The 13,820-nt window shown below is 33.5% G+C and overlaps 1 protein-coding gene across 50 annotated transcripts in view; it reads left to right on the forward strand.

Annotated features, from left to right (window-relative positions):
- The window catches only part of RIMS1 (regulating synaptic membrane exocytosis 1), a 499,940-nt gene that overhangs the window by 329,020 nt on the left and 157,100 nt on the right, over positions 1-13,820 (forward strand). For all 50 annotated transcript variants that reach the window (XM_008013531.3, XM_008013512.3, XM_073006134.1 and 47 more), the window contains 7 exons: positions 274-397; positions 3,768-3,814; positions 6,462-6,574; positions 8,744-8,874; positions 9,339-9,510; positions 9,633-9,786; positions 11,177-11,248. In XM_008013531.3, the coding sequence (XP_008011722.1) occupies positions 274-397; positions 3,768-3,814; positions 6,462-6,574; positions 8,744-8,874; positions 9,339-9,510; positions 9,633-9,786; positions 11,177-11,248 (813 nt within the window). The remainder of the gene's footprint in view (positions 1-273; positions 398-3,767; positions 3,815-6,461; positions 6,575-8,743; positions 8,875-9,338; positions 9,511-9,632; positions 9,787-11,176; positions 11,249-13,820) is intronic.

Here is a 13,820-nt window from a genome sequence, read left to right on the forward strand (position 1 = left end):
GGTATATCTCAAAAGACAAAGGTAGTTTTGTATTGTACTGTTTCCAGTCACCAATAATATTCTGGGGGAAAAAAAGAAAAACAAAGAAAAGAAAAAGTGTTTAGAAGAACCATTTAGCTGACATTATATGGCAATCAATTTGCTTTTGAAAGCAGAGCCTAGACAATTAAACTATTTGTATATGTTTTGCATTTCTTTGTTAAAAAAGAGAAAAGATACGAAAAATAAACAGAATATATAAGGTAAAAAAATACCCTTTTTTTTAAATTCAAGGGGATGAAGTTCTAGAATGGAATGGTAAACCCCTGCCGGGAGCTACAAATGAAGAAGTTTACAACATTATTTTAGAATCAAAATCAGAACCTCAAGTTGAAATTATTGTTTCAAGGCCTATTGGGTAAGGCTAAAAAAACTTACTTCTTAAGTTTAGTAAATTACATGTATTAGTAGGGTTTTAAAAAGAATTTTATACATTCATACAGTACATGTTAACATGGATAGTTTTTTCATCAATTATGGGCATACATTTTTAGATCATTAAAAATTTCTTAATTTTTTAACTGGAATACTGAGTTTACTTCACTACATGTTAGAAGCTCCACACTTTAATAATTGTAATATCAAAAAATATCAATATGTACTTTTTGCAAGTGAAATATAAAGTAAAATTTTCTTTTAATGGCAGATATATTTAAGTAATTCTAATTTAATAAGTAGCATTTCCTTTAAGAGAGACATTAACAAACTCCTTGTGTTATTTAAAATATTAATGATTTCATATGTCTACATGAACTTTTTATTATTCTACTAAAGAATAGAACATTTTTTTCTGTCTCTTTACCCGTGAGTAATTTCAACTTTTATTTAAAATCAAGCGAGAAGTATTAAATATTTTAACATTTTAATTGGTCATAATGATATTTTTAAAACCTCAATTTTCTGTACAATTTAATTATCTATAGCCAGTGGGATATTTCTATGTATGTATATAGATTTCCCCATATCATTACCTTTTTTTGGCAAACCCACATGGTCCAAAATAAATATTCATTTTGCCAGTCTGTAATTTTTAAAGACATTTTGAACCACTTTATTATACTTGGCTTAATGTTTAAATGTATTCTTGGAAATGATTCTTTTTTTCCCTATTCTCCAAAATATAATACAGCCATTACTTCAAGGCTTTTTATGTTGAAAAAGTGCTAACCTTTAATTTGTATTGGCCTCTCGAATATATGTCAATGCAAAACATACAAGAAAATATAATTATCATAATTCTCAAAGAATGAAAATGTATGATCATATATCAAATAATATTAATATATAAAACTCTAAAATAAAGGCAAGCTTTTAACCAATTTTAACTGGCGATTATTAAGAGTGAACACTGAAGACATTTGCAAAAGTGTTGTACATTTCCATGTAGACTTTTAAAATAACAGTACTACGATTTATGCTAGTTTTACATGACGTATGTTCTAGTGCTGAGGTAAATATAAGGCTGGAAAAGAGGTAAGTAAATTGGAAAATGAATCAAAAGTATGAAAGCTAAAGTTTAGAATCAAGCATTGTGCACTTGCCAAATACTTTCAAATATATAGTGGTTTAAAAGTCAACAACTAAAACAGAACTGATTCATGGTGACTTAAAAAAGTAACAGACAATTAAAGTAGACTGGAATAACATTATTTTTACTTTTTATGAAAATTAATTAAGAAATAATCATCTACACAGCCAAATTCTAAACACATTATAGATTATAGAATTGAAAGGAACATGGAATACAAAAATTATAATTTATAGATTATAGAAGTCAAAGGATGTGGAATACAAAGATTATAATTGAATCAGAATCAAAGGTGATACCAACTTTCTAATAAATACATTATTAGAATCCTAGAAAAATAATTTTAGCTACTTCTTTTTTTTTTTTTTTTAAAGACATGATCTTGCTCTGTTACCCAGGCTGGAGAGCTGTGTTTTAATAATAATATTTAATGTAGTTCTGTTTAGCAACTATAATTAAAGGAAAAAGAAAATATTCATAATTTAGTGGCATAGTGATTTCAGGAATCGTTCTATATATAACTTGTAATCACATTGATCAGTACACACTAAGAGGCATCAGCCATCTTGAGGTATTGACTTTTTTTGTGAACCCACCAAATACAGTATCTTTGACCTTTATGCTTTTAATTGTTCCCTAACTGGTAGGTAGAACTAATAAAGAATTCCACTGGATATGTAAACATCCAGTGGAAATTTATGCCTGAAAATATTACTGAAGCAATTAACATGAATAAATTTTAACTAAAAGTCACTTTGACATGTTTTCAACAACTTCACCACCATTCTTTTTTCACAGACGCGTAAATTCCAAAGTTTGTACCTGGCTTTAGAGTTTCAAATTCTGATTCCATAATGGACTCTGAAGCTGATTTTTTAAGAAGTTATACTATCTAAAAATTGATTGTTCCTCGATTTTTTTTACAATTTACTTTTATTTGCTTACATTAATTTAGAAGAAAGTAGCAGAATATAGTTTTTTGTGTGTTTTAGGTATTATAAATTAGTCTCTTAATTGTAAATTCATTCAAATGATTTTATATAAATGTACAGTCATACAAAAATATATAATAAAATTTATAAAATACACAACTTAGGCCGAATTGTCATTTTTAAGAAGTATAAATTATAGTTGGTTATGAGAATTATTTTGCACAAAATAGTCAAAATGACAACTCCAGAGAACAATCAAACAGGGAAAACTCTTTTTGTTTTCATTCCCCCAAAAAGTGAAAAAAAAAGTGAAGTTAGGTCATAAGGTAAGTGGTTAGAAATTATTAAAAAATATGCCGATAATGTTGTTGGGACTAGCTAACTCCAGTCTGCTTTAATATGTCATGTTAATACTTGCATATTGTTAATCTTCTTAAATTGATATTAAAACATCTTTGAAAAATGAGAAGTAATATAGTCCTATGCAGTATAATACCTAAGCCAAGGTGATCTAGGGTTCTTAAGGGCACAGTGGGTAATGGATTAAGTTGAGACTATAGTACATATATTTCTTCAGAGTAATTTATCAGTGTGGCAGGAATGGGTGGTCTCACAAGTCACTTTCTAACCATATAGTAAATAGCCATATATTTAGCTAACTTCAGTATAGAGATATGGATCTCTATAAAGGGTATATATGTGTATATGTATTATATATTCACATATATAAAATAATTTGGCTTTTTTGTTGCAAGCTTGAACCATTTTTACTTTCCAAAGCAACTCATCCTTTTCATTTAACTTTGCCCATGATATTCACCATATCGTTTTTTTATTGAGATGTTCCCATCCCTTTCACTCAGTAAACTCTTTCAGATGTGTTTGTAAAGCATATTACTGATTTGTAAAATTTGTGTCATTTTGATTTCCTAGAATTGAAGGAAAGTGTTACCTTTAACATTTTTTATTTCCAAACCTGCTGTTTTGGTAGTAAAAATATTGTGGTGATTTTAACCACAATATTAGTCTGATTGTTGTCATGTTAAAGTATTTTGCTCTTAAATATATAAAAACTTTTTTATTGCAGTTTTTTTTTGTGTGGTGTTTGACATTCATGCACATTAGTAGTTGCCTTAATAGTAACTCCTATTCATTTCCACACCTGTAAAGACCCAGCAGGATTTTTCACATCACATAAAATGGGCTATGATTGCCTCAGGCAGGGTCATTTAGCTAATGGGATTTTCACCATATCCTGTTTCTTTTAGTGACATTCCCCGGATTCCTGAGAGCTCCCACCCTCCGTTGGAGTCCAGTGAGTATAAGATTTCTTTGTTATTATAAAAGTATTGAACTAATTGAAAGTAAAGATTTGTAATTTTCTTTAGTTATTTGATATAATGAATTGGGATTCCTATACTAAAGATGTCTCCATTGGTACTAGATGTTGGCAATGATGCCAGTAACTGGAAATCCAAAGAAGTTCTACTTTAAGATTTTTCTTCCTCTACTTTTTTATGTGGTTTAAAGAAAAAAAAAAAAATCTTTACTGGGAATACTCTTCAGCATCATAACAGTCAGGACCCTTACAGAGCTTAATATATCAGGAATAGTTCTATTTACATAAACATTTATTGTGATACTGGATTATTCAGTTTGATTGCTAAGCAGCTCAGTCTCAAGAGCAGCCTAGTGAAGAAACTAGGTAGGCACTTTAACAAATAATTGTATTACCAAATAACTGTCTTGCTCGTCCGTCTGAAGAGACCACCAAACAGGCTTTGTGTGAGCAATAAAGCTTTTTAATCACCTGGGTGCAGGCAGGCTGAGTCCGAAAAGACAGTCAGCGAAGGGAGATAAGGGTGAGGCCGTTTTATAGGATTTGGGTAGGTAAAGAAAAATTACAGTCAAAAGGGAGTTGTTCTCTGGCAGACAGGAGTGGGAGTCACAAGGTGCTCAGTGGGGGAGCTTTTTGAGTCAGAATGAGCCAGGAAAAGGAATTTCACAAGGTAATGTCATCAATTAAGGCAAGGACCTACCATTTTCACTTCTTTTTTTTTTTTTTTTTTTTTTTTTGAGATGGAGTCTCGCTCAGTCACCCAGGCTGGAGTGCAGTGGCGCGATCTCGGCTCACTGCAAGCTCCACCTCCCGGGTTCATGCCATTCTCCTGCCTCAGCCTCCCGAGTAGCTGGGGCTACAGGCGCCCGCCACCACACCCGGCTAATTTTTGGCATTTTTAGTGGAGACAGGGTTTCACCGTGTTAGCCAGGATGGTCTCAATCTCCTGACCTTGTGATCCGCCCGCCTCGGCCTCCCAAAGTACTGGGATTACAGGTGTGAGCCACCACGCCTGGCCCATTTTCATTTCTTTTGTGGTGGAATGTCACCAGTTAGGGCAGGGGGGGGCATTTTCACTTCTTTTGTGATTCTTCAGTTACTTCAGGCCATCTGGGTGTATATACATGCAAGTCACAGGGGATGCCATGGCTTGGCTTGGGCCCAGAGGCCTGACAATAACAAAGTGTGTGGATTGTTTTTAGAAATGAATGGGTAGAGTAAACTTCACTAAACATAATGGGTCAAGGGATTGTGAAACCAGAGGGTTGAAAGAGTTATCTATATGGGAATTAAAGGCATTTCTGTATGAGAGAAGATGATATTGTGTGCAATCAAGTATAGACAATTAAGTTTTCAGTGATAATGCAGAAGTGACCCAAATATTTTCATTGCAATGGATGGGCATTAAGTTAATACTTGGACTTGATTCCCGAGATGTTCTTACAGAACCCAGGTTATAGAAGTAGAGAATAAAAGGTGATTTAGGGGAAAAGCAGTGATAGTGATTAGAAGGGAGAAGAAAATATGAAAGTAGGATAAACAAGGAAACAGACACTAGGCTAGGTTATCATCTAAAATGCATACCATCATGTTCTGCTAGAGGTGTACCCAGTTTTGGCTTTGAGCTTTCTGGTGACCAATACAAAGAAGTGGTGGGACTAATTGCATAATTTATATTATTGATATGATTAAAAAATACACTGATTGCCATAATATTACAAACAAGCATTATTAGAAATAACAACAATCCTGTTGTGAGACTCAAGGAAATGTATTTTAAATATACGTGGGAAAATACACACAGTAACAATTTTATAGAGCTGTTTTTTATCACTAACAGTTTTTGGAGGGCACAAAATATGACCTGAGAATTAATTTGTAGTTATAGGAAAAATGTGTGGATTGCACATACTCAGGCAATGCTTCATAAACAGTATTTCTCAATGAAGCATTGGCTAAGTTTGAATGGTGGTGAGTTCAAGGTTATACTTTCTGGATCAATAGCCTTCTATAAACACTCTATATTGCTCTGTGTGTCAGGGTATACTTGAACAGTGAAGAACTCCACCAAGTGGCCGAGAGGAGACCCAGCCTCCTTCGTGTGAAGTTGAAGCAAATCACTAGCTGTGAATTACTTGAAGTAGCATTTTCAGAGGTTCAAGATACTCATTTATAAGATCAAAACTAAGATAGATGGTATATCTGATTTTAAAACAATGACAAAATCTGGTTTAGATGTGGTTCATAAATTATGTTATGTATGCATTTGTTTTAATTTCTCAGTAAGAACTTTAGGCAAGATAATTAGTGTTAACAGGCACTATCTTCCTTATCGCTGACGCAGACCTTTACCCATATGTGAAGTCATACAAGAGTCTGTGCAATACCATGCACTCCAGAAATGTAGATCAATTCTTTCCAATTGAAATAAGCACAACACTTCATTATATCATTCTTAATATTTCTTAAATAGACAATTAACTGAAGACAAAATCTACCCCATTAAAAGTAGGTTCCGTCATCAGTGGTAGTAATTATGGTTTTATGCAAATAAGGATGCATTTAACATTTTATTAAAAATATTTTCTACACTTACAAATATTACCTTTTTTTCTTATTTTAGGTTCAAGTTCCTTTGAATCTCAGAAGATGGAAAGGCCTTCCATTTCTGTTATTTCTCCAACAAGTCCTGGAGCTCTAAAAGATGCCCCACAAGTCTTACCAGGGCAACTTTCTGTATGTATTTTTTGTACATGTTGGAGACTGTTAGTATTTGCATATACTGTCTGAGTCTGTCTTTAAATATGTTCCCCTTTCCTTGAAGCCTGCAATACATAGTCATTTAACACCATAATCTACTTCATTAGTTTTTCATGCATTTTTAAATTATTCCTTTATTCACATTTATTCAGAAATACTTACTGAGTGCTTGCAATGTGCCAGATACTCTGAACATTAATTGATGAATGGTAACATAAGTAAATATTCATATTTTTGGTGTAAAAGTTTCTAAGGTAAATAATTGTTTACACATAATATTAGGAATTCATGCCCCATTTATGTAACAACCTTATGAGCCTAGAGCCTGAAGAGCCTAAATTTGGAATATTCTTTTTAACTTCCTAAGACATTTGGCAAAACTCTTCGTTGCCACTGAAAGCTCTCTGAAAAAGCTACCATTTTCTCACTATTGCCTTATTATGTGATCTGGGGAAACCTGGAGTGAAGAAACTAGGGTTAAGTATAATGAAGAGCCATGTATTTGTAGATTATGATGGAAAATGTTATGTTGATATTATAATTTAAGGACTTCAGACTATTTGTTTCAAGTTGTTATACAGAAAATGACCTTTTGCTCCTCTGATAATGTGTGGATTTCTGTGGTCTGCCTTTGTGGTTTTCTCTTGGTTTTAATGAGACAGAGAAGATATATATAAGCTTATTTCTCTAGGGCTTTTATGGTTTTAACTTTTATTTTTAGTATATTGAATATCTTTGTAATACCCTTTGGGTTTATCTGCCCTGCCATCTTTTTCTTCAGTGTATGTGTAAATCTCTCGTATTCTCCACATATTTTAAAAGAGGATGGAAACCTATTCTGGTTCTGTGAAAACCACATCTTAGGTATCAAGTGGGAATCAGACAGATCCAGGTTTGAATTCTTAATCTGTTCCTTACCATGAAAAGCTAATCCTATGTTAAATTAGTTTATTTTGTTATGATGACTCTCAGATATGTTCTAACATATACCCATTAACAGCATATGCTTACTCAAACGTAGAATGAAAAGTAACTTCTAAATTAAAGGAAAAAAATTAAAGGTGGTGACATTGTTAAAGTGTCATCACCACTGCCAGGGCAGATACTGTAATGACTGATAAAATCCAATTCTTGTGAGTTTGACAGGATTTTAGTATGTTACTTCCCCAGTATTCTTTGGTCTACTGTCATGAAATCTTGGTTAATAGAAATATCATTTGGCCTTCTTGTAGTTTGAAGATATCGTTTGTGTATTGTATCCTTTGTTTTTTCCTCCTTCTCTCATGAAAAATAACGTGTAATAGGTTAATTCTAAAAATTAAATGAGGGCTTGGTGCAGTAGCTCAGGCCTTTAATCCCAGCACTTTGAGAGGCTGAAGAGTTCAAGACCAGCCTGGGTAACATAGCAAGATCCCCAGTTCTATAAAACATTTTAAAAAATGGCCAGACATGGTGGTGCACACCTGTAGTTTCAGCTACTTGGGAGGCTGAACTGGGAGGATTGCTGGTTCCAGGAGTTTGAGGCTGTGTAGTGAGCTATGATCATGCCACTGCATTCCAGCCTGTGACAGAGTGAGACCATGTCTCCAAAAAATAAAAAAAAATAAGTGAGAAAAAATACCAGGAAATACTTAGCAGTGCCTGTATAAAATAGGCCTACAGTAAATATGTTTTATGATCTCTTCTAATTCTTTGTATGTCTTATTCCTAATATCCAAACTTTTTTTTTTATTTTAACTACCTGTGACACCAGAAAAAGCATTTAGTCACGCTATAGTCATTTAGACACAATTAATCCTCAAACTCTTATTTTTAACTTTTAAGAACAATAGTAATGATTTTATATCTCCCTCTTCCCTTAGTTTTTTGGAAAAATTATTATTAGTTTTATTTTATAAAATGATATGTGAGAGTATACAGTAACACTGAAGGCCTGCCAGTTGTAAGTTGTGTTTAAAGTACTCAAAGAGCAAAGTAAAGTTCTGTGTGTTTATGCTTTCAAATTGGTATGTTTTTAGAAATATCTGTTTTGCATTATATTGTAATTCAAAATTTCCTCCTTTAAATATAACTTTAATTTTGTTTTACGTAAAATTGTAATGCCTCATGATTTTTACAAATAATTCCTTTCCTCATTGCTTCTAGGTGAAACTGTGGTATGATAAAGTGGGACACCAGCTGATTGTAAATGTTCTGCAAGCAACAGATCTACCTGCTAGAGTAGATGGGCGTCCTCGAAATCCCTATGTAAAAATGTATTTTCTTCCAGATAGAAGGTAGTGAATAATTTTAGAAAAAAAGAAAAATCCTAAAATCTATACTAATAGAAAAGGTAGAATTTTCTCTTTTGGGATATTTTTTAAAAACAAGGGAATAGATAATTCTTTCTGAGGAGATAAAAGTACATTATCTCTGAAAACGGAAGTCCCTCAAGCCTTGTGTTGGAAATATTTGAAAATAATCTGCCAATTAAAAAAGAAATCTGTTACCTTGTTTATAGACATATTAGTCTTTGATAGCGACACATCATTTAGAATGTACCTTTGTATGTGTCCCTGTAATTACAACTACTGCTTGTATTGTAATTGAAGTTAGATTATTAAACTCTAGTATCTTTTTATAGACTTTCAATGAGTTATAAGTTAAAATAATATAAATATCAACGGCAGTTTTACATGTGACTACAGTAGATGGCAGCATATACTTGCTTTTTCATTTACAAAACATACTTATTTTTCAGTGATAAAAGTAAAAGGAGGACCAAAACAGTAAAGAAAATCCTAGAACCAAAATGGAATCAAACTTTTGTCTATTCACATGTACATCGTAGAGATTTTAGAGAACGAATGTTAGAAATAACTGTGTGGGACCAACCCAGAGTGCAAGAAGAAGAAAGTGAATTTCTTGGAGAGGTGATGTATATTTTAAAAACTCAAGTCAAATAGTTAATACAGTTTTGTGATATTTATTACGATTGCTATTACATTATGTTTTGATAAAAGTACTTGATTTAATTTGAGAATTACCCTCTCAGATCCTCATAGAATTGGAGACAGCGCTTTTAGACGATGAACCGCATTGGTATAAACTTCAGACACATGATGAGTCTTCACTACCTCTGCCTCAGCCATCACCTTTCATGCCAAGGCGACATATTCATGGAGAAAGCTCTAGCAAAAAGCTACAAAGTAGGTTAAGGTTGTTTTAGTTGCCACAAAGTAATTATGCTCTAATGATCTAATTAGTGATTAATAATTCAAGATGTTTTTGTTTTTCAAATGTTTTATTAGAGATCAAAATATTGGAAAATTGTTCATTTTTATGAAGAATCTTGGCAAAACTGTTTCTACATTTTCACAATGAAAATAATATAGCATAGCAGAGTAATTCCAGAGCTGAAAGCCAAAAACCTCTGAATTAAAATTCTTGCACAGGGCCAATTGAGCTGTTGATTATTGACTGATGGAATAATTTCTATCATCATTGGTGGGTTGCTACATGTGAGGTCTTAATAACTTTATAGTTCATAGATTTTTCTTTTTCCCCCCCGAGAGAGTCTCACTCTGTTACCCAGGCTGGAGTGTGTTGGCATGATCTTGGCTCATTGCAGCCTCCGCCTCCCAGGTTTGAGCAATTCTCCTGCCTCAGCCACCAGAGTAGCTAGGATTACAGACGCGCGCCACCACGCCCGTCTAATTTATTTTTGTGTATTTAGTAGAGACGGGGTTTCACCATGTTGGACAAGCCTGGTCTTGAACTCCTGACCTCATGATCCACCCCACTTGGCCTCCCAAAGTGCTGGGATTACAGGCGAGAGCCACCATGCCCAGCCAGTTCATAAATATTTTAATAGTTATTCACAAGAAATATTGTTTAAAATATTAGAAGGTTATGTTTATTACGATTCATCTAGTGATTGGGAAAAGCTACTTTTTTCTGTACTTATCGAGTAATTTTGGAGTCATAGCTACATTTCTAAATTAACAACTGAAAGACGCCTCATTTTGGTAATCTGGAACTAAATTATTTTTCTCGCATAATTAAATATTTCATGTTGATGTTTCCCTGATCAGTAATTTCCTCAAAGTCAATGTTTAGTGAAGTATAGTGACTAACTTGGGGAGCTAAACATAAATATTTTATAAAGGGCCCTGATGTTTTTTCATAAAACAGGCTGAATAGAGCTCCAGCCAAGAAATGTCTCTGAACCTTTCCACTCAGCCCTATCCTCTCTGAACTGCAGAGGAAAGCACTTAATTGTGTAGAAAACAATGTACTGTATATACTGTGCTACAGGCTTTTAGTATAATATTTTAATTAAAGAATTAATCCGAAAATCTTATTCAGTAAAGTCCCCTTGTTTCTATATGTCTTTGGTGTAATGAGGAGAAAATACTGATAAAATGTTATCCTTAGAGAACAAACATTTCTTTTAAAATTAGCTCAGTGTGTACTGTATTAGTCTTCATAAGTTTTCAGTAGTAATGTAATTTACTTTTTAAAAAAAGTTTAACAATGTCCTTTACATTTCATAAACCAACCAGACACAGAGGTATCTGTTTGCCTTCTGTTGTGCAGGATCTCAACGAATCAGTGATAGTGACATCTCAGATTATGAGGTTGATGATGGTATTGGCGTAGTTCCTCCAGGTGCGTGAGTGAAGAGCACGGCCCTGCTTCACTGTGCTGCTTTGCTTGTTTTCTCTGTCAGCTTCCAGACCTCTTTAGGATACTAAACTGAAGATTTATATCACAGAGAAATCAGTATTATATTATTCCATGGTGACTTACATTTCAAATTATTATTTTTATTTTATTTTATTTTATTTTATTTTTAGACGGAGTCTCACTCTGTCACCCAGGCTGGAGTGCAGTGGCCTGATTTCGGTTCACTACAAGCTCTGCCTCCCGGGTTCATGCCATTCTCCTGCCTCAGCCTCCCTTGTAGCTGGGACTACAGGCGCCCGCCACCACACCCAGCTAATTTTTTGTATTTTTAGTTTCACCGTGTTGGCCAGGATAGTCTCGATCTCCAGACCTCGTGATCCGCCCACTTTGGCCTCCCAAAGTGCTGGGATTACAGGCGTGAGCCACCGTGCCTGGCCACATTTCAAATTATTAAGAAAGTTTTAAATGTACTAGTCTCTGCTAATTAGCATTCCCACTTATTTTAGTGAGGTTCTTCCATAGAAACATGGCTAACTAGGTGAAACAAATCATTATTTCACAATGCTCTGAGCATAAGTGAAAATATGAATTTTATCTTGAAAAGATGGGGTTATTAAATAAAAATTCTATGTTGTTCTATGTTTTATATTGCATTTCTATGATTTTCCTTCCACCATTTCTGAAAATAATGTAGCCTTCCATGGAATATACTGAGAAAAGTGCATGGCCAGGTTTAAAATTGCATGTGTGGCCTGGCTATAACTTTTAAAGCTTTTGTGATGTGTTCCCCACTGATTGTAGCTAGAATGTGTGTATATGTTTTAAAATAGTAATATGTTTAAGAAAGATGAAGTACTCATTTGAAGTGAACATCTTTTTGTCATTGTGTAAGTTAATAAGACTTCTGTGATGTTGTACGTTTTAAATGTTTCTCATCTGACTTTTGTCAGAGAAGTGTGTAAAATCAAGTGATAAAGATTTACTTTCTTGGCACTAATTCTATACTTTTTAAAAATTTACTAATGAGAGGAGAAGTAAATATTCAAATAAGAAATGAAAGAGACAGTCTTAAAATGTATAAATATGAATTTTAAAGGCAGTTTTTAAAGACAATATTGAAATGTATGCCCTTCATTTATGTAATTTCTCAGATGGTAGTGTACTTAATTTGAGGGCAATGGTTTTGCTCAAGTTGATAAATTCTACCATACTAACTTCACAGTTTGGAGAGATGCATACAACTTTACTAAAACTGGGAGAAAATTATGGAGAGTTCTCTAAAATCAAGTTGCATTTGTTCCCTATAATTCAGAGAAAATATAGTATGTATGTAGGTATGTATGTATTTAAGACAGAGTCTCACTCTGTCGCTAGGCTGGAGTGTAGTGGCATGATCTTGGCTCACTGGGGCCTCCATCTCCCAGGTTCAGGTGATACTCCTGTCTCAGCCTCCACAGTATCTGGGACTACAGGCGTGCACCACCATGTCCAGCTAATTTTTATATTTTTAGTAGAGACTGGATTTCACCATGTTGGCCAGGATGGTCTCGATCTCTTGACGTCATGATCTGCCCACCTCGGCCTCCCAAAGTGCTGGGATTACAGGTGTGAGCCACCATGCGCAGCCAAAAATGTAGTATTTAATCACTGTGTGAAAGTAGAAAATATTGTTAAAATAATAAATCTAGTGCTGTGAAAATCTATATATTTGTATATTAATCTTTAATGTCCGTGTATTGGTGAGAGATTTAGATCATACTGGAGAGCATTTCATTTTTGCTTTCTGTTTTTATTTCTTAGAAGACCATAATAATTAGACACATTCTCAACAAAAAAGTTCACACAAAATGTAACATCATATTAGTTTGTCATTAAATTGAAAGAGTAAAGTGATTATACATTTAAATTAATTTGGGATATTCAAATAGGAATTAGATTATTCCTGGGGGAAAAATCATCACCTCTAACAAGAATCTTGACCATTAATCAGCCTTAATGTTGTCATTACCAGTTTATCTAAATAGAATTTACTTCGGTGAGTGGTTCCCAATTTTTGTTCACCTGAAATTTCATATTTTTTGTTATGAGACAGGACAGTGAATGAAATAAATGGCCAATTAAATAAATGCTTACACAAATGATGAGTTTCTTCCTCTTTCTCTGAGAGAGCAACATGGATAACATCTTGTGAGAAGTCAAAGTGAGTTATGGAATCCACCAAAGATGGGATTAGTGCTTAAATATCAACAAGGAGCACTGAATTCTAAATATACCTATATTCCATACTGAAATATACCATGTCCCTCAAAGTGTTTGCAAACATGCATAATCTCTGTTATACAGAAGCAGTATTTTTCAAATAATATTGTTTATTTTTATTTAGCATTTTAAAATGTAATGAGTCAAACTTTAATAGAATGTGACTAGTAACTTATAAAACCAGTAAGTAATATTTTATGTTTCAAAGATCTCCTCATAAATTAAAGGAGATCATGTAATTCATTAATATTTTCAGATACACTCTTCATTGATCGATTGTGATTATGTGGTAGTA

The sequence above is a fragment of the Chlorocebus sabaeus genome, chromosome 17, assembly GCF_047675955.1.
Source record: "Chlorocebus sabaeus isolate Y175 chromosome 17, mChlSab1.0.hap1, whole genome shotgun sequence".
Lineage (NCBI taxonomy): Eukaryota > Metazoa > Chordata > Mammalia > Primates > Cercopithecidae > Chlorocebus > Chlorocebus sabaeus.